Here is a 25,670-nt window from a genome sequence, read left to right as displayed (position 1 = left end):
AGAAGTCATCTACTCTACCTATTAAGCTAACTGGGCAGCAGTCAACCATTATTTTTTTATTTGACATTAGAAATTCTAACAATTCTACACCAAGTGAATGTTGTTTTCTCTAGTGAAATAAGTCATCTTTTGGTACTGCACATGGGGTTGTTTAATTTAATTTGTCAATAATTGACAAATTAAATTAAACAACCCCATGTGAACAACTTAAGAAATTATGCAGCGATTAATGGGTCAAAAGCAGCAACAGTGAGTGTTTGGAAATGTAACTTTAGTCTTGAAATTGACCAGCCTATAATGCAACTTACTTTCTGCATCAGGTTCCAGTCCACCATGTGATAAAGTACTCCTGTGATTTTTTTAAGACTTTCCTTTTAGATTTATAACTTACAATCAGTCCACAGTCTGTGTCCACAGTCTGTGGCCTGCAAATGTCCTACACCAGGCTCTTAGTGGTGAATAGGGGCAAAAGAAATTACCCTTGTCTGCTTGCCCCACGTCTTGCCAATTTTCTTTCCACCCTATTCTGCACGAAGGGCTTGTTTGTAGGCTATATTGTGGCTTTTAAATCACAATCCCACTTTTATCATTTAGCATTATACTTGAAAAACGTAGCCATTACAACTTGGAAATGTTACCCATTTTCGGTGGGTCTTCTTCATTGTAGGTTTCGTTGAATGCTAACAAATGTGTTGGATGTCACCTTGGACTAAGAGCAAGGTATGTTTGATTTTGAATGTTTCTCTTACATGTAAGTCTCTAAAATTTATTATTTTAGCTGTATTATTGCATTACTCTTGTTAGTAATTAAGCACAATATTGGCTCAATTAATGGCCGTGTCTGACAGCGCTTGAATGTCTGAGATTCTCTAGACTGCAAGCAGTTCCCTTCTTATTGGTTAAGGGCAAGCCAGTCTCTTTTGTTTGTTTTAATTTGCTCATTTCAGTATTGAAGACTAGTCAATCTTTTATCTCTCTCACTCAACTATGATCCAGAAAGAGACTGCTAGCAGAGAATTTAGACATGCCATTATAACCTGTAGTATACTGGAGTCTCGCTATTGTTCCATCAGAATATTCTGTACTGACTAATCAACTTCTACATCATTTAAGATGTCAAAAAAAAAAAAAAAAAAGACAGCAGAATAAGGAGGCTTGGTTTAAATAATTTGTTGCTCTGTTTGGAGTTCATTTGCCATTAGCATGTTCCAGCTTGGTTGGCAAATAGCTTAAAACAGAAGCAATGGAAAATTAAAATGCATGGGAACTTAAGGGAGTATCCTACATGTAGTTCTCTCTAGTTCCTGTGTGCCACTTTTTAATGTTTGCACTGGCCCCTGTCAGACCCTTGAACGCTGACAAAGTTGCCACCTGAACTCAATCGATCAAGCTTAATAGAGGGCAAGAGATGAAAATGAGTCAGGGTGAATCAAATGTGACAAGCACTACAGATTGACTCACATTAGAGGGGTTAGCATGTAGTTATGTTTGCAGTAAAGAGAACTGGTAATGAGATAGACGGATTGAAACTGACTTTTTTAAATGAGAGTGAGGCATGCAATTCAGTGAGTGAAAAACAAATTAAAGGCAAAACTAGTATTTGATTCTTGCAAAATATGGTGAAGGCAATACAAGTAAACTTGATTGACACCCTGTTACAGTTGTTATTGATAACACATGATGCCGTCAGTAATCTTCAATGATTAGTCAATACACGAATGTTTAGAGCCACCATTTTATTTGTTTTTTAAATATTATATCTAGCATTTTATTCTGATCAGGCTGTTGCCTAGTAAATGCCAGCTCGAATACACACACAGCCGCTTGTTGCTAACGACATTTGGAGCACTGCTTTGCATGTAGCCTGTAGTACCTACATAAGAAAAGAAAAGAAAAATAATTAAGGAAATCTAAATTCATTTGGAGTGTTTTTCGCTATTTCAATGTACTATGTAGAATGTTATTTATGTCGAAATTTAAAGGTATCGGACAATCTGGCTGAAAGCAGACACCTGTCCCCAAAGTGTCGAAATGAGGTTCCTATTCAGGGTTTTTAACCCCTTCTATCCGTTGTTTTGTGGCTATCCCTCCATCCCACTCAAGTAAGAAACTTCATCCTCATTCTTCTTTGGCTTTGTGCAAAGTGACCGAGGTCGTGTTCCTGCATTGTCTACAAAAGAACGTGTTCCGCTACCCACCATGGAATTCGCATGCCCAATTTCTTTTTTTTTTAAATGCTTACAACTGTAGTTCTAAAATATCGCAGGCTGATGTAGCCTGATTTCTCAATCAATTCCAGATGGCTCTCTTGCTTTTTTATTTTTTATTTATATTGATTTTTACTATTTACGTATTATCATAACAGTCCGACTATGAACATTACAATATATTACAAGCTAAAAAAAGATACGCAAATGATGAAAAGGTAAGATGTGCACAGTGACCAAAGTAGCTTACGCTTTAGAGTTGATCACTGTCACGTGCAATTAACTGGCGTAGACATTATACATAACTATTCGAAACTATACAAGAAACGGAAAATAATTGGTAAAGTGCAAAATTAATTTATAGATATTACTTATATAGTGGAGTGTGATCATGCAGGCTATCCCATGCCTTGCTTCAAAATGAAGCCTCAGTCCGTTTCCCACCTTAGGTTGGCCTCTGCATAGTCATGTTGAAAAGGGGATATGTTCTGGCTGTTCATGTATGGACCACTTAGGCTTCACATGTTAGTGCCACTTTACCTTTAAAGCGTCCCGCCCAACCTGTGTTATTGGTAACGTTTGTTATAACTGTTGACAGAAATAAGGACGGTGCCTACTATTGTTACTGCGCATACGTTCTGCGCATCTCGATATACTCGAGTTTGCCTACTAATACAGGAATATATTTGCGCGGTTTAAAACTATACGGAGAAAGCAGAACTTAGCAAGTGCTCTTGGTATCCCAAAGAATCCCAAAAGAAAATTGGAGGTAACCATGCATTTTTTCAGAGATAATTAAGCTTCAATTTAGGAAAAACTGCCATACATTGCTTTATATTTTGGCGCTTTTTAGATATATTGCTGCTTAATTATCACTGAAAAATGCGCGGTTACCCCCGGGTCCAATTTTCTTTTTGGATTCCAATAGCCCTTGATAAGATCTGCTTTTCCCGGATGATCAGAAACCGCATAAAAATACTTCGGTATTAGAAGGCACCGTCCTTAATTAATGAAATTTAATGCCTTCTTTGTATTTTCTTGTTGATCTTACATGCGAGACTTGTAGCATCCTCGGCAACTGAATTCAGTTTCCCTTCGGGTCTCAGTACCCTCGTGAAATCGTGACTCTTTGAAGCTGCTTCTGGAACCCCTGAAATCTCGACTCCCCAGAGAATTGCTTTCACCAATACGAAAATCGTCATAAAACCCTAAATAGCCGGTGATAAAATTTAAAAAATATAGAATGAACAAATAAATAAATAAATAAATGAATGAATGAATAAGTTCAACAAACAAACAATAAATAAATAAACAAACAATAAACAAAACTACAAATCTAGGTCGTCTGAGACCTCGTCACTTGGTCGCCATAAAAACAAATTTTTAAGGAGGCTGTGATTTTCTATATGTTTGGAACAAGACGCTGACACCCTTCGTTTTGGAAATAGTCATGACTGTGTATCTACTCGTTTCAAACGAACTATTGAAAGCATCAATAGTCCAAGTAAGCACTCTAAAATCGTTTCTCCTTTTTTTTTTCCTCAAAGCTCTTTCTACAACCAAGCAGTTCCGGTGCTACACACGCCTAAATCCTTCAAATACCTAATTGAAAACTGTTTTAACGTGAAACATTTATCGTAAATTGTAAAATTTACCGTTTTCGTCGGAATGAGGTAAGGAAGCACCAACATTGAGTACAATGGCTGCTACGCACAGCATAGCAACGAGCTTCACGCCTTTCATCGTTACGGATCCAAATTTTCTTAGAAGCTCAGAAGAGGCTGCTCTGACACAGTGCAGGGGGATTAAAGAGAGATTTAGAATCGCTTTTACGGTAAACGGCAAACGTGAGATTCGCGTTTATGTTTTCTTGAAAAAAATTAGCACACTGATGAGAATAGTGCAAAATAATTATGACCTTTGATGCTAACACAAAACTACTCAATTTTACTGAGAAACTGAAAACAGCGAGCGGCAAATTTAGGGTAAACATGGTCACGTGTTCATTTCTGCCGTTTGCCGTTTGCCGTTAACCTTATTCTAAATCTCTCTGATCTCTGCGGATTGGTGTGCAGATTCATCTTTCACTGGCCTTGAATCTTTTATGAGAACATGCTGACATCTTATCACCACGTGTACACGGACTGGCGAATGTTTTTAAATTCGCGTTGGTGCTGATGTTGAAACATGAACTGACACTGAAAATTGAAGTACATGAGTTGTAAGTCGTACTTCTATGCATTTTCCCAAAATATATTGGTAAGATCTACAGTTCTATGGCTTTGTTCACGAAGTATACCTTGGCTTTATTGATTATCTGGGGATTAACAGCTCAGCTAGGAAGGAGTAATAGGTCTCAGTATGTATTCATTATGGTTCCAGCAGCTGAATTGCGTGGACATTCTAATCAATTTTATGAATTTATTTACGTCTTCCGCCCAAACGAAAGTCATGATTTTGTAGTGGTAATTCTCAATTTTTCTTGGTCCCCTAGATATTTGCACGATTCACCTACACTCGGCTAGACACGAATCGCGCATGCATTTTCGCTATGTTTCCGAGTGTGTATACGCCAAGTTTGACATTCATATCAAAGATTTAGCGCATCTTCCCATGGCGCATTCTAATTTGAACTATGGGAAACAGAACGGAGAAAATAACTAAAACACAAGTATTTTTTGTCAGAAGCAAGGACGGTATTTATTAATAGGCATCATAAATGAGGTTCCACCTTTGGGGAACTTTCCAGCTATGTGTAAAAAAAAAAAACAACAAAAAAAAAATCTTGGATATCAACCGCAGGGTTCTGATGACACACTGTATAGAAGTAACGTAATTAGTGTAGCTTGAAGTCAACAAGTATTTTTAGGAGAAATATATGAAAAATCATACTAAATTAACATTGAACAAACAAACAAAACAAACGCATTCTTTGTCAAAATGAAGGCATTTCTAGGCCATTTGAGTTATTTATTTAGATGCAACTTAAATCCATCTTTGGTGAACTTTTAGGACAAGCGTAAGAATAAACAATTTTTATTGACATTTCAAATGGATAAGGGGGTTAGTTTCTAAAGAAGCTGTGGTGCTGCGTCGTGGGGAGTGGGATAAGAGTTGATAAGGTCATTTCGCCACCGTAAAGAGATTCGAGTGCTGACGTTTAGAGCGTTAGTCCTTCTCCCGAGCTCCTTCGCTCAGACGAAGCGCTAACGCTCGAAACCTCAAGTCTTCTTCTTAAGGCCTGTTTAAAAGGTTTCAACATTTGACCAACGTTCGTTCAACAAAAGTTGAACGGATGTTGGGCAAATGCTGGACACATGTTGAACGGAGTGTTCAAACGGCTTCAACGCCATTCAACTTTTCAAGAGCAAAGGGAATGTTGAATCGATTCATATTTGATTCAAACAGCTTTCAACATTTTTTACACTTTCCACAATGTTGAACGACCTGTTCAAACGCCCCCGACATTTGGTTCAACAAAGTGTTGAACGCATGTTGAAGCAAATGTTGAAACCGTTTAAACGGGCCTTTGTGAGCCGAAATAGTGACCGACGAGCTGCGTATACATAAATGCAATAATCTGCAGTTCAAAATGTACGACATCTCATATGTTCATTCAGATGTCTTTCAATATGAAAGAGCAAGCTTGGCCATTCTTAAGAAAACAAGATAAATTAGCTCTGGACATTCTGTCTTTATTAGTTTAGCGGAATTATAACCTTTGGTTTCAGTACAATACATTGTTAACACAGAATGTGATCCCGATATGAAAAACTCCGATAAAGTACCAATTAAGAATGCGGATACACTAAACAAATCACGAGATTTGCACGTACGATTCTTTTTTTTTTTCTCTTTCTTGTTTTGGCACAAAGCGTAATATCAAGATGAATCACACTCTAAGGAGCAGTGAATAATAAGCAGCTACTAATCACCCTGGATAACAATGACAAACACAGGCAATCTGCAAAGACACCAAAATAGCTATTATTACAGTTGCGCCTGCGCGCGGTTGAAGGTTCTTTTGTTTGAAAAGGTGTGCTATGAATCGAGGCAAATGCCGAATAACCAAGCTATGAAACCACTGGTAACTGCAGTAACATCGAGTGGCAGTTTTACTCACAATTGATTGGTCGAGTAGTGCGAATCTTTACATAGCCGATCATAAAGGCGAGTAACATTAAACTGAAGTAAATGTGAATCGCTTTTGACAATCCTATTGAAAACCGCTCCTTTGCAAATAAAAGATATAGAACAGTGGTAATAATTCCATTGACATGTAGATAGAAAAAAGCAGACGCAGATGTCACAATGAGTCTTAAAATCAAAGTTGCCAAGAATTATGGGCCGATGTTCCACGGAGGAGAGCAGCGGCATCGAGTATTGATGTATGTGCACCTGCGAAGAAACAACATTCAACAATTAGGCTCCGCACACAACAGCCTCTTTATTAGCCGTGTTATCGCTTATAGAATATAAAGGGGAGTGTTCTAATTTGATGATAAGGCAACGTTTTGATCAGTATATAGCCCCAAGGCTACACCCCTTAAGGGAGGGAGCATTTATTGTTCAAAATGATTTCCCGTTTGCGTGCGCACACTTTTGTCGAAACGTTACCAAAAGCAAACAAACTGACAAAAAAGCAAACAAAACAAAACAAAGAAAGGCAACACATTCTGGGAAAGGAAGGAAATTCATAAATGTTTCTACAGCAAGGTATTCTCTTAAGAAGCCAGGATAACCAAGACTCACCACATGTTTTGGCAGCAGATTGTACAATCTTCAGGCGGAGCTGGATTTCGCTTGAGGACCTGCGAGTGTAACGGTTCGTCAAGGCCTTTTGTTTCACCGATCTCCACTGGAAGAGGACTTTCGTAAAATGGATGTGGATTCCCTGGTAGAATAAAATACACCAAACCAAAGAATAAATATATAGTTTCGGAGTTTTTTTATCCGAGCAGTTTGAACACTTAATCTCGTTGCTGAGAGCAATAAATTTGTTTATTACACAAGAATGCTCGTTTTATGACGATATTATTTTATGAATATTCGACCGCGCCTCAAAGGTTTTCCAGGTGTTCTCAAGGTAATACGAACGCCGGTTTTCGATCAGTTTGCTAAAAGCTGTGGAGCTTTTTCTATCATTTCCGAAGTTTTCGTCGTTTCTGGGGACAAAATCGCTAACTTGAACGTCTCAGATTTATTGAAATACCTTCCTCTACAGGTTTTGTGTTTTTAACGTGGAATCGGAAGTTCAAATCGGAAGTTCAAATCGTGGTTGAAACTACAAATGAATGCTTTTCCAAATATTTCCGAGTGACGTTATATTGTGTGCTCGTCATCTCTGATCGATCACGGCTTTATCTCTCTAAAGTAAGAATCTGCCGGTGGACACTAATCGATTGTTGACGTTTCGATATGCAGGGCGCCTTGCTAATATAATGATAAAACAAGTAAAGTTGACTATCAATAATCTGAACGTCCGTATATGTAATTCTCAGTTGGCTTGGTGCTGGCTTTCGCCCAGGTGAGAAACCGGCGTAGCCTATTCGCTCAAAAGTACTCTTAGTAATGGCCAATAATGTTGATTCAGTTTGGATAGCACACGGATAGCCGCTACTCGAGAACAATTCCATTCATTGTGAAACGAAGAAAAGCTTATGTATCCATTCATTCGATTATTTTAGCATGAACTAGAAAACTTACAATAAAAAGTACCATTTTCGTTTAACATCGGTCTCGAAATTTATTTAATTGTACAAAAGAACTTTTGCTCAAAGAATCGATTTTAGAGTTAGTGACTATTTTTTAGAAGAAACGTTAAAAAGTCGACTTTTTTTTGCTCAAATTTCAAGTTTCTTTTCTTCCCTTTAGTGCCATGGCGAAAACTTGAAATAATGTCTCGTAGCCGTAAACTGTTCAAACACCTTGAATGATTCCGTTGAAAGCTGTCAGCTCTCCTGTGGCACAAAATAGATTTGAGAAATTTTCCTTATTTGTTGCGAGCTATGTCCTGTCGGACAGAGAAGTCGTAACTATACCTTCAGTTTGAGGAGGTGGTGCTGAATAAGCAAAGGTGATGATCGCACTGAGGATAAAACACAGGCACCAAAAACTCGTGGCCTTCATCTTCCGTTTCGTACGATTCCGACAGCGTTTCAGTAACATTAACTGGAACGATAATGTTCTTCGTTCTTATATAGCTAATTGACCAATGAACTCATAATACTTTCTCGTGAAAAAAACAATTTAGCGTGGTAATGACAAAAGAGACTACAATTGAATGAAGAAAACTGCGGAAACTGAGCGGAAATTGAAAGCTTTCATGGACCACGAGACATCAAGCGACAAACGTAGGTTTCGATAATCTTCCATTGTCAATTAACATGATTGCTTCCTAAGTGTGTAAAATAAAACTGTTCTCCACAAACAAGCGGAACAGTTACAATGGTGCCAGTTGCTTGAATGTTTGGATATTTATTAATTGGACGAGTCAGGGAAGGGGTGTTTCTGTGAGCGTTTTTGAATTCAAAATAGTAATAATAATAATAATAATAATAAAAACTCAACGGCTTTTCGGTACGACGCGAGCAACTGAAAAATATTTCAACAAGCTTTATTAATTCGCTGACACTTATTCCTGTATAAAGCACAATCATGTAGGGTTAGGGAAATGAAAAAAATAGAAAAGATTTAGCCGCCATGATAATCCAGCAACAGGTGGGTTGCATATTTAGTGTGTTCAGCACGGTGGACAATAAACGTTTATTCATTGAATCCAGAAAGCAATGCTTTTAAACTGAAGCTGGCATAAAAACATGTGTTGGTGATAACTAAAGCAGATTCGTCGAATTTGTTTTGGCAAAATAAAAGTTACTTGACGTGCTTATCTCTTGAAAAGCATGTAATATTCATGAACGCAACACATTTAATTAACCGCATGGAAAACAAGAGAAATTAAGTAATTATCACATCCCACATGGAACGCACTTTTTTTTCTATTTTCCACGATATGGTAATTCAGACGTAAAAACAGAGTTACTTAAGCAAATCAGACTTGTCTGTAGAGTAGTCCATTAGAAAAACCACAAGCGTTTAAATTTCCGTTTAGATAAATGGATTATTAGTCGAGAGCTGTGTAATAATCGAGGAGAGAAGTAAAATTTCCATATGAAAAGACCGACTTGTTGTGAACCACTTCCGAGGGAGAACAAAAGATAATTTAGTTGTAGTAAATCGCCTACCTGTCAACTTTATTGAACAATGAACAAACCGACGCCTACTTCTTTTCTAGCTTGATTGTAATGCAGGTGTTGCAGTTTCCACTCAGCCCATGAATCAAATCCGCAGTTTTGAAATGGGGTGACGCGACCCGAATCAAAGTGTTTGTGTGGGAAAAACCGAGTTCGGTGCGCAACGAGTTTCCTGAAAAAAATGTGAATTGGAATCATGGAAAGAGATTATACTGTTGAAATCTGATGAAATTGAGTTATAAAGCGTGTTATCACGTTTTTAATTATATTTTCCATACATTTGTGTCATGAAAATCCCTGTCAAAGTCGGCAGCAGAAATTTACAAAGTATGGAATATTCAAAAACGTGATGTGCTCAAGTTTTAGCCCACGCCGAACTACCTTCAGCAACGTTTGACAGATTAATTTTTCGTGAATAATTTTTTAAGTCACATTTTTACGGAAATTATTTGACGTCGTTGTTGTTTTCGTCTCTTACAAACTTTGCATCTGGTGCTAGATACATTGTCATAATCCCAAATGGCAGATTTTAAGCGAAACTAGAAAAACACCTAAACTTCGGAAACTGTTTTGAAAGGAAATCTGATTCATCGAAAAAGAAACAGCGTACACAATCGACCGGAAGTAGATGGAGACACTTGGGGATTTCATCCGCTCACTCAAAGTTAAAACAAGGTAAATATGCCCACCAAGTTGAAAAAAACAAAAAAAAAAAAAACGACAAAACAGAAACAACAACAACAACAGAACAAACAAAAAAGCATTTGTGATGGGGTTAGTTTGTAAAGAAACTCTGGTGCTACGTCGATGGGAGTGGAAACGAAGGTTTCATTTTATTAACAGAGTTGATAAGGTGATTTCTGCACTTTGGCCACCGTAAAGAGATTTTTTGACCCAAAAAAAAAAGTTTGTCACTCATGTGGAAGAGTATCTCGAACCCATGAACCTAACTTGGAAGGAGTAGCTGTAGCTGTGGCTCACTGCTTAGAATATGAAAACTGAGACCATAGGCTCGATTTTTCTTCGGGGACTCAAAATAATGCTTTCATTGCCATCTCCACGCTCGTAAAAAATGAATATAATTTACTTCCAACATATACCAAACAGGTTTCAATCCTTGGGTCAGAGGCAGACCTGACCAACCTTCGGTTTTATGAAATGAAGCGGATTGCTTGATCATGAACCAAATTTGCAGGCCAATCGTTTCTTCTTCTTCTTTTTTTTTTTCATTCCTGTTCAAAAATTTACTGCAACAGGGTAGGAAATTAAACGGGAGATCAACAGGGTACTATCTTTATTAAGTGAAAATTGATTTCCTTTTTAATTTTTGTGATAATGATCACTGAGGTGACGATGCGAAAAGCAACTACAGTCGACTCCCGATAACTCGAACCTTTAAGGGAAATTGAAAAAGGTTCGAGTTATCGAGGGTAAAATTATATAGAAAATGACCTGAAAGGAAAGGAAAATTGGTTCGAGTTAGCGCGAGGTTCGAGTTAGCCAGGGTTCGAGTTATCGGGAGTCGACTGTACCATGAAAGGGAGTTCTTGTTATTAGAACGTCTTGCATTGTGACAATACCACTTACGATCACTTACGAACAAGAGTTTGCTTGCATTTGAAAAGACACTTTTCATTGTTAAAAGTACAGTTGACAGATACCTTGCACATGATCAGTTTTGATTGGTGATAAGCGCAAGCGGATTGAACAATAACTAAACAAGGAAGAGATTAATATAAATGGGAGAGAAGTAGTTATACAGTCGACTCCCGATAACTCGAACCTTTAAGGGAAATTGAAAAAGGTTCGAGTTATCGGGAGTTCGAGTTATCGAGGGTTAAATTATATAGAAAATGACCTGAAAGGAAAGGAAAATTGGTTCGAGTTAGCGCGAGGTTCGAGTTAGCCAGGATTCGAGTTATCGGGAGTCGACTGTAGTTCAAAAATACAAAATGGTATAGAAAGAGGATCAAATAATTGCCTCCAATTTTCTCCGTAAATCCTTGAGTTAATCTCGGATAATAATTATTAATGTAATTAATAACTTAGAGGAGTCACAAAGTCAAACAACTTGTACTGGTTATTCCGTAGCTTTATTGCATATCTTATGTACTTTAAGGTCACGCAAAACGACCTCTTTGTCCTACGATCTAGAACCCTTGTAAATAAATTCTCAATGCAATCACTTAAGAACCAAGTATTTAATTTACAATATATTACGAGTCAAAATAAAATATACACTTACAGCAATCAGCCTAATTCTGTAGTAAATACGCTAAGTTATCGTCTTTCTAAGAAAGAAATGTGTTAAGGGAGTCCTATCACACGGCTGCCGGCAGGTGAAAAAAAAAATAAACGAATTACACCCAAGGCATGGACAACCTTGGACTGCCAGTTTTCACTAAGACGAGTATATAACCGCACAATGATAAATGAGCTCTAGTTTGGCAAAGAAATGATTTATCGTGGATCAATTTTACGATTTCAGCTCACCTAGTGCGACGTATTGTTTGACTTTGCGTTTAAACACGCAAACTCGAATTTTACGACCACTTTTTGGTTAAAAAGACAAATTGTTGCACTCCAAGCTATCTATCCACAGATTTTTAGTTGCCAACAGTCTATAATTCGCAGAGCATGTTAGCATTTAACTCGAAACAGGTCGTAAGAAAAGTACTTATTCCTTGTCGGAAGATTTCACGGATCGTCGTCCGACTCTGCAGCATGGCTTGGGACAGGTGGTGGGACATGCTGGAAGGTTTCCACACGCGGGTGGACATGGTGCGGGTGGAACTGGCGGCATCATTGGAGGCATCATTGGAGGCTGTTGAGGAACTTGGATTTGTATAGCTGGTAGCTTGATTGTCATTGGCTTGGGTGGTTGTGGCTTGAGTGGTGGTTTGGCACATGGATTGGCTGGCCCACATGACATCGGCATCGGCATCGGCATTGGCATCGGCATTGGCATTGGCATCGGCGGCATTGGCATTGGCATGGGCATGGGCATCGGCATTGGTGGTGCACACGGGTTTAAAGGAGTGGGACCGCATGGTTTAGGAGCTGTGCTCTTAGAGTTGGTTTTACCTGATTTTGGCGGGGATGGGGGTGGGCAGGGCGGCCTAAGTGGTCCACCACAGAATGGTGGAAATGGCATTGGAGGGGGTGGCATTGGAACAGGTGGCGGTGCTGGGAGCGTCATTATGCTGCATGGTGGATAGGTACAACCCTGGAGAGTAACCGTCTTAGGTTTTGCTACTTTGCCTGCAGCTTTCTTGGGTGGAGGTGAAGCTGGAGGCTTGGGGGCACATGGGTTGAAAGGAGAAGGAACACAGGGTGGCGGCATCTGTCAAAAAGATTCAGACAAAAACATGAAAAGAAATGTAGCAGAACAACTCCCAATGACAAAAACTAGATAATAGCTATTATTATAATCAACTGGCCTCCAAACATTCCAGCTAACTTGAAATAACTGACAGATAGATGCACACAGATAATCAATTTTGTTAATACATCTTAGGTTTTCACGTGCGCTTTAGTCCTAACTGTATGAAATAGAGATAGTCTTGTTATAAGTAGTAGGCTCTATCTGTTTTCCTTATATCCTTCGTCCTTCGCTCCTTTTTGTGTTTGAGGTGTGTAGTGGTAGAACCATAGTAGTGTAAACGGAGTGACTGCTTACCATAGGCATCATGGGCTGAGGCATCATAGGCTGAGGCATCATGGGCTGAGGCATCATGGGCTGAGGCATCATCGGTTGAGGGGGAGGAGGCATCATCATAGGGGGAGGGCATGGTGGCTGGGCACAAGGGTTAAATCCTCCGGCCTGTGGGGAAGGTAGCACGGCACGTGACACTGGCCTTGACGATACCAGCCTAGGCATGATGCGTCTGTATGGCTGAAGAGGATACCTGTAAGTAACTGGCCTTCGGATAAACCTGTTGACTGCAAGAGGCTTAGCGAGCACATTGGACCGACACCAATTGTTAGCCAAAGTGGGAACACATGGTGAAGGAGGTGGATATGCAGGATATGCTGGAGGAAGAGGATAAGGTGCTGCTGGAGCACATGTGCCACCTGGAGTTGGGGAACATTTTGGTGCTGGTCGTTTGGCTTGGACCTTTGTCTGTCGAGGAGCTTGGGTTGGTGCGGCTTGAGGAAGTGGACAGGGACTCATTGCTGTTGGCACACATGGTGCTGGTGCTGGGGGAGGTGAGTAACAGCAGCTGGGTGCACAACTAGACACGCATGAGGTGGAGCAGATGGGAGGGCAAGGCATGGTAGTGGTGAAAGTGCCTAAAACACGTTACAAACACTACTAGTTAGAAACATAATGTGATATTAGACAGTTTCATATTTCTAATGATTTCTTTTGTTTGCCATGAGAGTTTTAGTATCCTTTTTGTTTGATGTTAAAATTTTTCAAAAGTCAACGTGTTGGTTCCTGTATGCCTAATATTATTTAATTACCTCACGTGCGAAAGAAATGACAAAGCCTAAACGTTAGTTAGAATTTGCAATATTTCTCTGCGTTTGCCATGTGGCTGTTTCCTGAATTTACATGAATATTTACGTGAACATGTCTTCCGTACTGTTTTTACTCCATTCCATTTTGAGCATCGCCTTTATGTACAGTGCGCTGTTCTAGTTTTTCCTTAAAACGTTAACTAGTTATATGTTAATGTACCGTCTTTACACGTGAACTGACACGTTTATGTCAGTATTTTAATACCTGGTGGTGCAATGCTCATTGCTTTGAGTTTAACCACTTCGTTCATGGGCACTGGCAGCTTGTTGCCGTTGGCTCGGAGATAATTCTGAAGTGCTGCAGTTGGGTCAAGTGGGATGCCACTTGGTCCAAAGGTCAAAGCAAGTTTTACAGTAACCTTTGCCTTTGGCCTGGAAATGGAATAGTACAATCACGTGTGTTAGATTTTATAACAAAAAGGCACACGACCTTTTACTTTTTGCAAAGAACGAAAATGAAAATACTAAAGAAACTAAATCATTAATTAGGATAACTCACTTTCTGGTAGAATCGTTGTTAACGAAAAAAGGCCAAGTTAACATCATAAAATGTAGCTCAGTGATTAAAATTGTATTGTAAGCAGTTGACCTTATGTAAGTAGCGTTGTTGAGGGATAAATGAGCGATTACTATACGCAGAGGTGCAACAGAAGAGGGAAAAACGTGCCAGGATTATCAAAAAACGGGACCAGTGAAGAGAAGAGGTCACCCGTCCAGATCAATTACAAGTAGAGAACAGACGTCATTTTCAGGATGTTGTTTGTGGGAAGTGTAACAAGACCTCGAGTATACTTCGCAGTGGATGCGTACAGCGTAAATCATAATCGACGCCATAACCGGCATCAAATCTTACTTTGTCGTTGGAACTTTAGGAGGAGTGGGTTTGCCAGGAGTAGGTTTCGCAGTCGCGCCACCGGACGGTTTTGGTTTCGGGGGAGTTGTAGGCGCAGGAGTAACTCTGATGGCTGTAATTTGCCGCTTGCCAAGGTAGCTATAGACGGGTGCTGGTGCCACAGGCTGGGGTGGTAAGCCATTGCTGAAGAAAATAAAGATGTCCTGTAAGTGCAATAACAGCTGCTTTTCTTCGAAAAACAAATAAACAAACAAATCTATGTCGAAAAAATTAAGAATGCCCATTCAGCAGATGGAAGCTTCTGAGCAGTACGTTCCCGTGGTTCTGGTGGTTTTGTAAATATTTTGAAATAGCACGAGGTAAGCTGCATTAAAGATTATGTGTTTTAAATCACTTCCTGGCTCCTCATTGACTGTTTCTGACCAACCTGACGGACTGAAGGCTAACGCTTTTAAGAACTTTTACTCCTGCCTTCTTATAGACTTCTAGAATCTAAATAGCAAAAAAGAAAACAAAATCATGATGAGTCCCTTTGCAACTGTCTCTGAAATCCTTTGAAATGATTAGTGACGAAAAAAACCAGAAAGAATAGACAGTAGAGTATTCCGTCTTAGACATCTAAATTTCTTCTATCGAATATTCTAAACATCATTCGTAATACAAGTTGAGTCAACAGATAAAAGCTCGATATTCAATTAATAACAGAAGCGACACAAAAAGTATCAATCTACCTACCGCCTTTTGGAGCTTTGAGGATAGTTGTTGATAGGCCAGAGAGCCACTGTTGCTGAAGTCATTCAACCACACCATGGATTCTACTACTAGTTCGATGAGATAGGTGATGTCGCCTGGAGAGAATAGTTATTTACTCATTAGTTTATTTTAATCAATCGTAATTTAACCAGCTAAAACAGCAGCTATTTTTTGTGCTGACCAAGATGGTTGGTGCTCAGTAGGTCTCCCCGGCTCGCCAAAGCCACCATCTCGAAGTAGAAAACGATAAGAGGGTTGGAGTGGTGAAGGGATGGGATATCAGGATAAAAGAGCGCGATGCTTACTAAACACACCAACGAATAAGACAGCAGAGCTTGCTCGCCAGTAAAACGCCTTCGCTAGCGACTAGGTCTGCATTTAGTGATAACTGTGTTAAACGATGTGACTTTATGACTAACTTGAAGGCAGTCGTAACAGACATGCTAAGAGAAGTTGGAAAGAGTAGAGAAAGACTAAGAATAACACCTAAACCTGACTGGCGCGCAAAAGAATGTCCTTTACCTTGTGTGAACTAAAAATCAAAATAACGTATGATCAGTGAGCCAATTGTTGAATATGATGAGGACTAGTAAACTAGTATGATGAGGACTAGTAGTGACTTCGCATGATTGTATTGTTAGCATAAATGAATATCTTATAAGAATTCAGACCATTATGAACACTTTGGTTGCGAGATTTTTTCCAGCATTTAATACGCCATGATTAACTTAATCTTACCTTCTAAGGGCTTTTTGCACACGTATGTGCTAGCTGTTGTACAAGCATAGTCGGCCATGGTTCCGTATTTGGCCGTGTTATCGAAACCGACGCAATTCTGGTTTTTGCCTGTAGGCTGCCCGTTTACCCAGTCCATGAATCTAATTTGCGATCCGTCAACCGCCATGTACATACTCTCAGTCAGACGATCATTGAAGCCTAACCAAGTGAATCCCTTCTGGTCTTTCAAAAGTCCTTGTTTGAAAAAATCGTTTTCTCCTCTGCTCCCAATTGCAGGCAGAACTGCAAATTCCTTTACACATTGGGCGTTTGCAATTGACCACGTTTGTGCATCCTTGTGAAACTTGTAGCAGGTACCGCCATAATCAGTGAAGCCACTTTCGCATTTAGCTGCAGAAGTGGACAATCAATCAATCAATCAATCAATCAATCAATCAATCAATCAATCAATCAATCAATCAATCAATCAATCAATCAATCAATCAATCAATCAATCAATCAATCAATCAATCAATCAAACAATCAATCAATCAATCAATAGAACGATCGATCGATCGATCAATGAAACCCTATTGAGGGATGTTATTTGTTTCAGGCTATTGTTCAAATCATTTTCAATTGTACCTCACTGTACCATTTTCTAATAAGGATAATTTTATCCTGCAACTTCAAAATGTGTCTTTTTTGTGATCTCTCGATTATTTTATATCATTAATGGACAGGTCTGATGGGTGTCTGGTGGGAAGTGAATGTAAGCATCCCCAACGGCGGCAAAAATAAAAAAATAGATCGCAGCCTATAAAAAATATTACCTCCAGCCACGGATGTGAACAAATCTGAAAAAAAAAAAAGATTAAGATGAACAAATAAATAAAATGGTAAGACGAGGATTTAAGGCAATGAACAGATTTTAACAGGAAATCAAACTCATGCCGATATGCAGGGTAAAAACCGAAAACGCACCCTTCTTAGGTTGCCCTGGTATAGAAAGCAGCCTAGAATTTTCTTACCAGAATATCCTTTAACTTGCTTCTTCAATTTCGCCGCATCAGGGGCCGGATCTAACAATACAAATACAAAGTATCTTCCAGAAGGTCCCTTCTTGACTGCTACTCCGGCATGGGTAGATGCCTTGTAAACGGCAGTGACAAAGAATCTGTTGGTATCCTTTATGACAGGTTTTGACCAATCATAATCCTGCATTTGACTTAACCAGAAAGATACGCATTCGGTAGGTACTTGGCCTGAGCTTGTCAGCTTTATGCACTGCAGCTGTCCATGTTTCATGCTGGCATCCTTCTTGGTAACACCAGCTTTCTGCATTTTATCACAAGCGGCTTTAGCTCCAATATCGAGGGTTGCCAAACGGATAAGAGGCCCAGCCCCAAACAAACGACGTATTCCATTTAAGGCCTCCAACATTTTGCTCTCCAATTGTGCTACAGAAAAATATGGCAAATAATTAAACAGTTGGACCAGGCTAACTCGAACTCCCAAGGGAAACAAAAATAGTTTTAGTTAGCGAAGTTAGTGTTACTGTTAACAAATATTTTAGCTTTATCACTCTTTTACAATCACTTGGGTGTAATACGTCTGATGTTCTGACATTTTGAAGTTTACTGACCGACGTTTATGCAATAGAGTTCGAGTTATCGGGGTGAATTTGAGCCAAGGGAAAGTAAAACTAGTTCGAGTGAGCGGGGTTAATAATAATAAATATTTTGGTCGTTGGGCGATAGCTATTAACATCATTGTCCCTAAATAACACTGTAAAACGGAGACTTGAGTTGGCCATCATGTCATTTTAACACTTTTTTAAACATTGTTCCAGTTACTCTTATTCCTTTGTTGTTAGTTCGTTTTGCGTGGGTCTTCAGGTTGTTACTAATTCAAACAGTTTTTCAGACTTCGTTGTAAATAATGATGATGGTAGCTTCCTTGGAAACGTGTTTCCAAATTAAAACTGTCTTCGTTTTTTTCGAACAAATGGTCCATTTTAAAAGCATTTGTATGTTGGTATAGTACATGCACATATGTTTTCGTGCCCTTCGTTATGGAGATACTCCAAACTCCATAAATCTGACTGACTATAAACTCAACCAACGGCGTGTCATTCATAATGTTTCCTATTAAACAGGTATTCAGCCAATAGATGTCTGAAGTTCATTGAAGCTAATCTCTATTAGGCGTGTCTTTCACGAACTTACTCGTGGTTAGTGGAGCTGACGTTGGCTTTGGTGCTGATTTAGCTTTTGCCTGCACATTCAGAGGACCCATGTCCATGTTTTCATCGTCATCATCGTCATCATCATCAGTAAGCCAGTCGTTGTTATTCCGTGACGCGGAATCGGAAAACGATGATGGAGAAGCTGTTTCGTCACTGCTGTCAGTGAATGCTGCAATTAAATTTGAATACCATTAGAGCGGTTTTCAATTGAGTGTCGATACTATCTCCTTGCGTTTGCTCTGGTTTGATTAACTAACGTACGCTACTTTCCGTCAACCAATGACAAGAAAAACCAAACCCAAACGTGACTTGTTCGCACGCCTTTTCCTGCACTTTAGGCCGTTTACATGTGCTTGGTTAGGCATTAATCACTCAAGACATAAAGTAATAATAAAACGAATGAAGACATGGAGGTCAGCGAGATTTTTATGGTTTCTTAGAGTTGACAAAAGATGTAATGGTCAACTGGTCCAGGACCACAGCAATTCTGAGTTGCCCTCACGTATTGAATATAAACTTGTGTCTGAAGCCATAGCTAATAGTGTAAGTACAAACCGTCTGTAAGAGAGGATGATGCCGTCGGCGAGAGATGGTCGTAATCTGTTAACAAGTAAAGAGAGAATTACAGTTTATTATCCAGAATGGCGTGGAAAGGACATTGTCGTTGCGTCGAAGAATATTTGTAAATTCAATGACGTTCACAATCACCGTGTCTTTAGTGATCGAATCGGAGACGGCTAGGAAAGCAATGAATGTGATAGATGACGGAAAGCAATTTTATTGCTTGTCGCCCTGATGGTGTCACTGTAAAAAGGTAATTTGGCATTGCTAACAAGAACTTGCTTGGAATTGTTTTGGTCCTCTTGTCCGTTTTGAGGTCAATCACTCATATCGATATCCGTCTAACGGGATGTTTAAAACATGGAAACTTAAACTTTTTTTCCCATCCCATATGAACGGACTTTTAATTATTCAGCCATCAAAAGGCCACCAGTTTGTAAAACAAAACATTTTTGGTCGATACTCCGAGCATGTCACGAGTATTACTGAAGAGAAGCGAAAATTAGTTTGGTGTCAGTGTAGGATAGGTGCTGTAGAATACTTTTCGTAAGGTAGTTAAAGATTAGTTTTTTTAAAAAAAATTCAAAAGGAGAGTGATACGATAATAGACAATAGTAGCAGTAGAGCAAGTAGTTTGTACTAAATCGCAAAGTTGAATAACTTACCCCTAGCTTTTACAAGGAGACAAAATGCTAGAAGAGAAATTCCTAAGAGTCCCCTCATATCACTCAGCTAGGCTTTCCAAACCTGCAAGGGTTAAGCAAGCAAAAGCGAAACTGAGTTAAGGAGTGTTCTGTTATACTATATTATACTTTTTGATGAGTTATTTAAAAAGTGGTGTGATGATTGAATGCACTTACTTTATATACATGTTTACATAAAATGAGTAATAAATCTAATTCATGTAAGGAGAACTCACGGAACCCCCATCAGTCTTTGGAAGGTTGATTAAAATGTCTCAATTTGATCAAACTTTGTAGGGAATTAACTAGCACGTGTTTGTGTAATAAAAAAGTTTGAAGCTAAGTGTATGACAACCGCAATACACATTAACCAATAAGTAAAATTGACCGGACCCAGTCAGCGAAGGGCGGGTGTGAAAAGAAAGGCAGTCTGTCGATTGGTGTATTTAAGACGCCGTTTTTTTACCGCCCTCTACAGTTAACGACAACAACATAAACATTCTTTCGAGTAAGCATAAAATCTTGTAAGTTGCATTTTTTGGAATAGATGGCAAGACCGCCTAAGACGTGGCCTAAAAGGCCTTTGACATTTAGGCTGTCTTTGTTAAAGCTATCTACAGGTTATGGATCTGTGTAATTGATGAACCAAACCTTTCAGCAAAGAATTCGCCCTAAAACCAATATGTTGAAATCATTATAATATTATACTACACCTTAGTCTTGAGAATCCCTTGTTAATCAAAGAGCTCGGTCCCTACGTTGAAGAACACAGGTTAATTGGTATTACATATTGCACGGATCATTTCAGATATAATCATGAGATTTATAAACATGGCAGGTGGGACAAACATCAGGTATTTTCCTAGGTCATTAATCATACCAATTTATTACTGCTGCGTTAGTGAAAATCCTTTTTTCTTTTTTTTCCGAAACTGGCGGATTTGTAAAAGCTAAGGGCTGCAGTTATAAACTAAAAAACGCTGAGTTGAAACTACAATGGTTTTAATAACATAGCGAAGATCTATTATGTCATGTAGTTAAATGACCATATCATGACGGAATGCTTAATTCATAACAATATCGAGGGTGTTGTAACAGACGTTAAGACTTCCTGAAATAATTATTGATTCCTGTCGAAGATAAGACAGCTTTTCGGATAAGGTATACATGTAACCTTTATCGTATCGGTCATCTTTAACGAGCAAATGGAAAAAAAAGAGGAACCATCTTTTTGGAAAACTTTGCAATTAATATCAAAGCTATTTATCCAGCTGAAGGATGATCGTTTACAAATGAAACATTTTAGAAAGGTTAATTTACATTAATTGTAGTAAAGGGTTACTGAATATTGGTCAAAATACTTGCGTAATTATAAGCTGATAAAAAGCTTATGAAACCATTTAACTCATATCGATTGCAATGATAAAATACAGGTTAAAATCATTACTGGAAAGAAGACGATGAAAGAGAGACTCACTTAAACCCTTTCGTTGCAGTAATGTTCAAGTTTACAACTTTTCTTTGGAAAAATATTGCAAATCAAGGAGTGACATTGGAGGGCACAGCTGCAAGCCGGCCTTTCGAATTGTCAGTTTAGGATCATAACCACACAGGCAGAAATTAGGTGCAAAACAAAACATAAGACTTTGACTCTGCAGTGAAAGGGTTAAAGCGAATAATTTCCTCTTACCTGTATTTATAAGATGGTTTACGGAGCCAATCCTCACAACTCTTGGTCGTACCTAGAAACCTTCAGACATGGCTCCAAAACAAAACTACTTCTTTGTCTGGTTATGGTGATTCAATCCTTAACCCTTGAATATTTTTGATCATAAGTAACGTCATGTTTTCGTTTTGGTTATCCAACAGAAATGGTGGATTATCTGTTGTTTTGTTTTGCTTTTGTTAAAACAAGTTAAAATAAAACTGATTAGAGCAGGTCATTTGTAGAAGTTAATCAAACAAGATGCTTGCAGATGTTGAGAAGTTACAGCGTTCCAGGAAAGAAAGCTATCTTAAAAGAAGAAGACGCTCTTTCAGACAAGATTTAAATTTCTTTTTTGTCATTTGCTACAGGAAAACCTTTAAAGATTATTTCTGTTTCCTTTTAAATATCAAAACACTAACGTCACGATTTTATTTTTGGACACACAAGTGGACACACAAGTTTCTGAAATCTGGGCAAAATGTTCCTTGGAGTTCATTAAAATTCATGCTATTTTGTAGCGGTTTTTAGATTTTAAAGACAACTTTTCTTCCTTTCGGATATGTATCAGAATGCTTTACGCTGTGTTTTATATGGAGAGCAAAGAAATCTTTGAATTGATAATGAAAGTAGCGCAAGCTTTGGAATCATGGAATTGTTTTTCGTAACAAATTGTGACGACAAACGATCTACAGGTAGTTATAAATTGTGTTCATAACAATCTTGTGCTACGTTTTGTGCTCCAATTGTCACTTTTTTCGTTCTCTAGTTGCTTTAGGCAAATCGAGTGTCATTTTGATTTGCAGAAAAGCTGCCTCAAATTCGTGAGCACAGAGTCAGTACAAGATACTAGCATGGCATGGGTCTTGAGTTAAATACACGTTTCTATGAGATCACCGTCGCGAATTAAAAACATTTTTTAATTGGTATACGTTAACTAACATTGCGGGTGGTGCTTCAGCAATGCTCTGTTTCAATTTGAGGCTTGGCTTTGTTCAGTTTTCTATCCTGTAACCGCCTACATCGTTTGTAAAATTTAGGAAACTGGGAGAAAGTACAGCGCCCGCGCCCGGGAACCAGACCTGGGCACCTAGTCTGAACGGGGCCCTGTTCAGACTAGACCCGATTCTCTGGAACAGGCACTAGTCTGAACATAGTTTCATGTCGATGGCCGAGCAAAAGTTCTGGGCATCGTACCCAGACACGGGCAGTGCTTCAAATGCTACTTGTTACTCGGGCACCGTTCCTAGGCTCGAGCAATGGTCTGAAGAAGATTTTGTCAGTTCCCATACGTTTTTCTCATGCTTCGTGCAGTAAACGAAATGGCGCGCGCTAAATTGACGAACGAGAAAACGATAACTCCTTGGGTATTAAGGAGTCTGAACAACGTAGTTTTACAGTGCCCGGGAACAGGGCCCAAGCCTAATCGATCGTTAGGAAACCTCAACATAGTAGCTGTTGGAGGGGAATGGTTACACTCCTTCTCAGTGGTTTAAATGATACAGAAACAGGAGTTAACTTACTCTTGACGACATACACCTGCCAATGTGAAACACGACTATTAAATCAAAGAACTTTACTTCAACAGTTCATTTTTGCAGACACTCGCAAGCAAAATGTCTAAATTTTATTACAAGAAAAGTGCAAGCCTAAATTATGTTATACGTGTTTTCTCTTGCTCTCTATATACTACATATTAATTGCAGTTTTTATTAGTGAGCACATGACCCCACAAGCATTGTAATGCTTTAGTACTCAACGTGTTTAAATAAAGATTTCGGAGTCATAGAGGATACATAAGATTGCTGTAACTATGAGTTTCACGCCCTGAGGCAATCATCAGACATGCTTTAATGCGATAAATACACGTTTTGTTTTGATATGTACAAGATGTTTATGGTAATCATAGTAGAAGTCTGTAGGCTTATTGTCTTCATAATTAGCGTTCATGGCATTAAAGCCTGTGTAATGATCGCCTGAGGGCGCGAAACTCACAGTTAAAGCGAACTTATGTATCTCTTTGATTTCTCCGTATACAATATCAAGTACTGCTTTAAAGCATCGAGCACTTTTTGCCTGTAAGACTTTATCTTCATTTATTTATAAATAAAGATTTATCTATCATCTACTAGCCTAAACGCAATATGGGTAAGAGAACTTAGGTTGTCCCCTCTTTACTATAAAAACATGAAAATTGAGTATCGTTCATAACTTTTACCTTCATTAGTTATTTTTGTACTTTTTGATTTTTTTTTTTTTGTGGCAGATGTTTTATCTATCTTTGTGTTTCTGCATTTCTAATTGTATACGCCCACTAGTCCAGGGTACCTATTAAGTCCAGTCTTGTAGCTTAATGGGCTACCCTGGTAATACTGACTAACTTATCAGATTGGACAGCGACTCTTCCTTTGATGGTTTTTTTAATCCACGAAACCTACAGTAAACACGTTATCACCGAGAGAGCAGATCAAATAAAATTGCATGGTCTGTTCCAGGCGTTCAGCGGGAAAGAAAGAACGATGACACACGATGAGAAAAATATTTTGCGAGAAAAAGGAAAAGGAGGGAGCTATTAGTCCCCTCTCGTTTGCCCCGGCGATGGTATCTTTTTCTCATGACGAAGATTCTCTCCCAACCATCTGAAAGCCTGGAACGGCCTGAAGATCACGTCCTTGTACTTGAAAATATTTCTGCAGTTTATGCAATTTTGGAAATAACCTAAATCCCAAGAATGCATAATTAAATATTCTAGAGGATCTGGTAGGCTAACAAGGAACAGGCCCGGAAGAGTTGAAAAATGTTGATGAGAAGCAATAAGCATCAAGGTCATTTAATAAGTAATTGAATAGTAGGTCGTCATGTAGCACGATTCAGGGAGTAAATCTTCACGTTTAATTATAGACGCCTTTCACCTCTCACGAAACATGATCACGTTCTTAAATAGAGGAATTTCAAGCAAAAAGGCTGAAAAGGGTCTTAAAATATAATACAAAACAAACTTTAATGACACTACCTGAAAAGGGCTTTTGAGTGTAAAATATCATTTATCACGAAAAAGTCCAAAATATATTTGCTATAGGTAACGACGATAACGTTTCAAAATCATAAAAGGAAATAAGTTTAAATAATATATGACACGTGAAAATCGAAGTAACTATCCTTCGTTAAATCATATTATAATGTCAAACATATGTATTATCTATTCACATGATAAAAACTTACACAGGAGCTATCCTTTTTTAGGCTTCTTTACTTTGAGAATTGTCTTTTGCTTTTTAGTTTTTTCGTTTTTTTTCTCTGCTTTCTTCTTTGAAAGGGTCACGGTCACATTTTTCTTTTTGCAACAAAACGCTGCACAATACGGTGGGCAGAATGGACCTGGGTAGTGAATACAGGAAATTGGGCAGTTGTTGGCTTTGGGTGAAACGACAGGTAATGATGGTGGCGGTGCTGGTGCTGGAACAAGGGAAATCTCAGGAAGCTGAACAACTAATGAATGTGGAGCAGCTGGAACCTGCTGTGGTACATTTGGATTATTGGCGACTGGCGCAACATTCCTAATAGGTTGCTGAGGCACATATTTCGAGAAAGGATTTACGATGTTTGGTGCAACATAGCTTGGTGGAGTAAGAACTTGACGAGGAGGTATTAATGGGTTGCATGGTCTTCTTGTAGTTGGAATACATGGAGCATTGCCAAGATACGTAGTTCTTGGAGGGGCTGGACGAGAATTGATGTAAACGCTCCCTTGCAGCTGCAACGGTCTAGTTAACAATATGGGTTTCGATTGAACCGGCGTAGTAATCTTGGTTGTGGGTTTCGTTACTGGCTTCCCTGGGAATGGAAGACAGGGATTCGCTAGAGAAGGGATGCAGGGATAAACTGATGGATAGGGATTCGACACCGCTGGATAAGGTCGAAACGGCAAACAAGGATTTTTTGGATTTGAAATACACGGAGCGGGAACCTGAGGGGAAGGAGGAAGGGGTACAGCTGGAACTGGCCTGGGATAAAGCAATATAGAGCCTTGTATAGAAACCGGTCCTTTCGCAGGGATTGGCCTGGGTTGAGCCTGCTTTGGCTTGTCTTTTACGGGTGTGTTCTTGACGGGACCGTTAGTACGTTGAGCCATCGCAGGCCAAGGAACCATTCCAAAGGGTCTTTGC

The 25,670-nt window shown here is 39.0% G+C and overlaps 1 protein-coding gene and 2 long non-coding RNA genes across 4 annotated transcripts; all 3 read right to left on the bottom strand.

Annotated features, from left to right (window-relative positions):
- Positions 1–1,735: 1,735 nt before the first annotated feature.
- LOC146467682 (uncharacterized) lies at positions 1,736–4,653 on the bottom strand. Its single transcript, XR_014867705.1, has 3 exons — positions 3,863–4,653; positions 3,259–3,415; positions 1,736–1,873 (listed from the first exon to the last, which is right to left on the bottom strand). It is a non-coding gene; the product is annotated as an uncharacterized LOC146467682 (long non-coding RNA).
- Positions 4,654–5,583: 930 nt separating this feature from the next.
- LOC146467681 (uncharacterized) lies at positions 5,584–8,363 on the bottom strand. Its single transcript, XR_014867685.1, has 3 exons — positions 8,249–8,363; positions 6,960–7,101; positions 5,584–6,605 (listed from the first exon to the last, which is right to left on the bottom strand). It is a non-coding gene; the product is annotated as an uncharacterized LOC146467681 (long non-coding RNA).
- Positions 8,364–11,531: 3,168 nt separating this feature from the next.
- On the bottom strand, positions 11,532–21,596 carry LOC146467680 (uncharacterized). 2 transcript variants are annotated; one of them, XM_085125471.1, is made up of 14 exons: positions 21,490–21,596; positions 20,513–20,553; positions 19,782–19,863; positions 19,111–19,155; positions 18,536–18,724; positions 17,339–17,767; positions 17,141–17,164; positions 16,329–16,718; positions 15,573–15,685; positions 15,265–15,329; positions 14,838–15,020; positions 14,190–14,356; positions 13,140–13,753; positions 11,532–12,803 (listed from the first exon to the last, which is right to left on the bottom strand). In XM_085125471.1, exons 3-14 carry the CDS (start codon positions 19,837–19,839, stop codon positions 12,138–12,140), a joined length of 2,943 nt encoding a protein of 980 aa, XP_084981597.1. In that variant the 5' UTR covers positions 19,840–19,863; positions 20,513–20,553; positions 21,490–21,596; the 3' UTR covers positions 11,532–12,137. The 2 variants fall into 2 exon arrangements, with proteins under 2 accessions (XP_084981597.1, XP_084981596.1); XM_085125470.1 differs by having other exon boundaries at positions 11,967–12,803; positions 13,125–13,753.
- Positions 21,597–25,670: the final 4,074 nt, after the last annotated feature.

The sequence above is a fragment of the Pavona decussata genome, unplaced genomic scaffold (genome assembly GCF_977016875.1).
Source record: "Pavona decussata unplaced genomic scaffold, jaPavDecu1.1 SCAFFOLD_134, whole genome shotgun sequence".
In the NCBI taxonomy this organism is placed as follows: Eukaryota; Metazoa; Cnidaria; class Anthozoa; order Scleractinia; family Agariciidae; genus Pavona; species Pavona decussata.
Note: the sequence above shows the minus strand (reverse complement) of the source record. Positions and strands in the feature narration are given on the sequence as shown.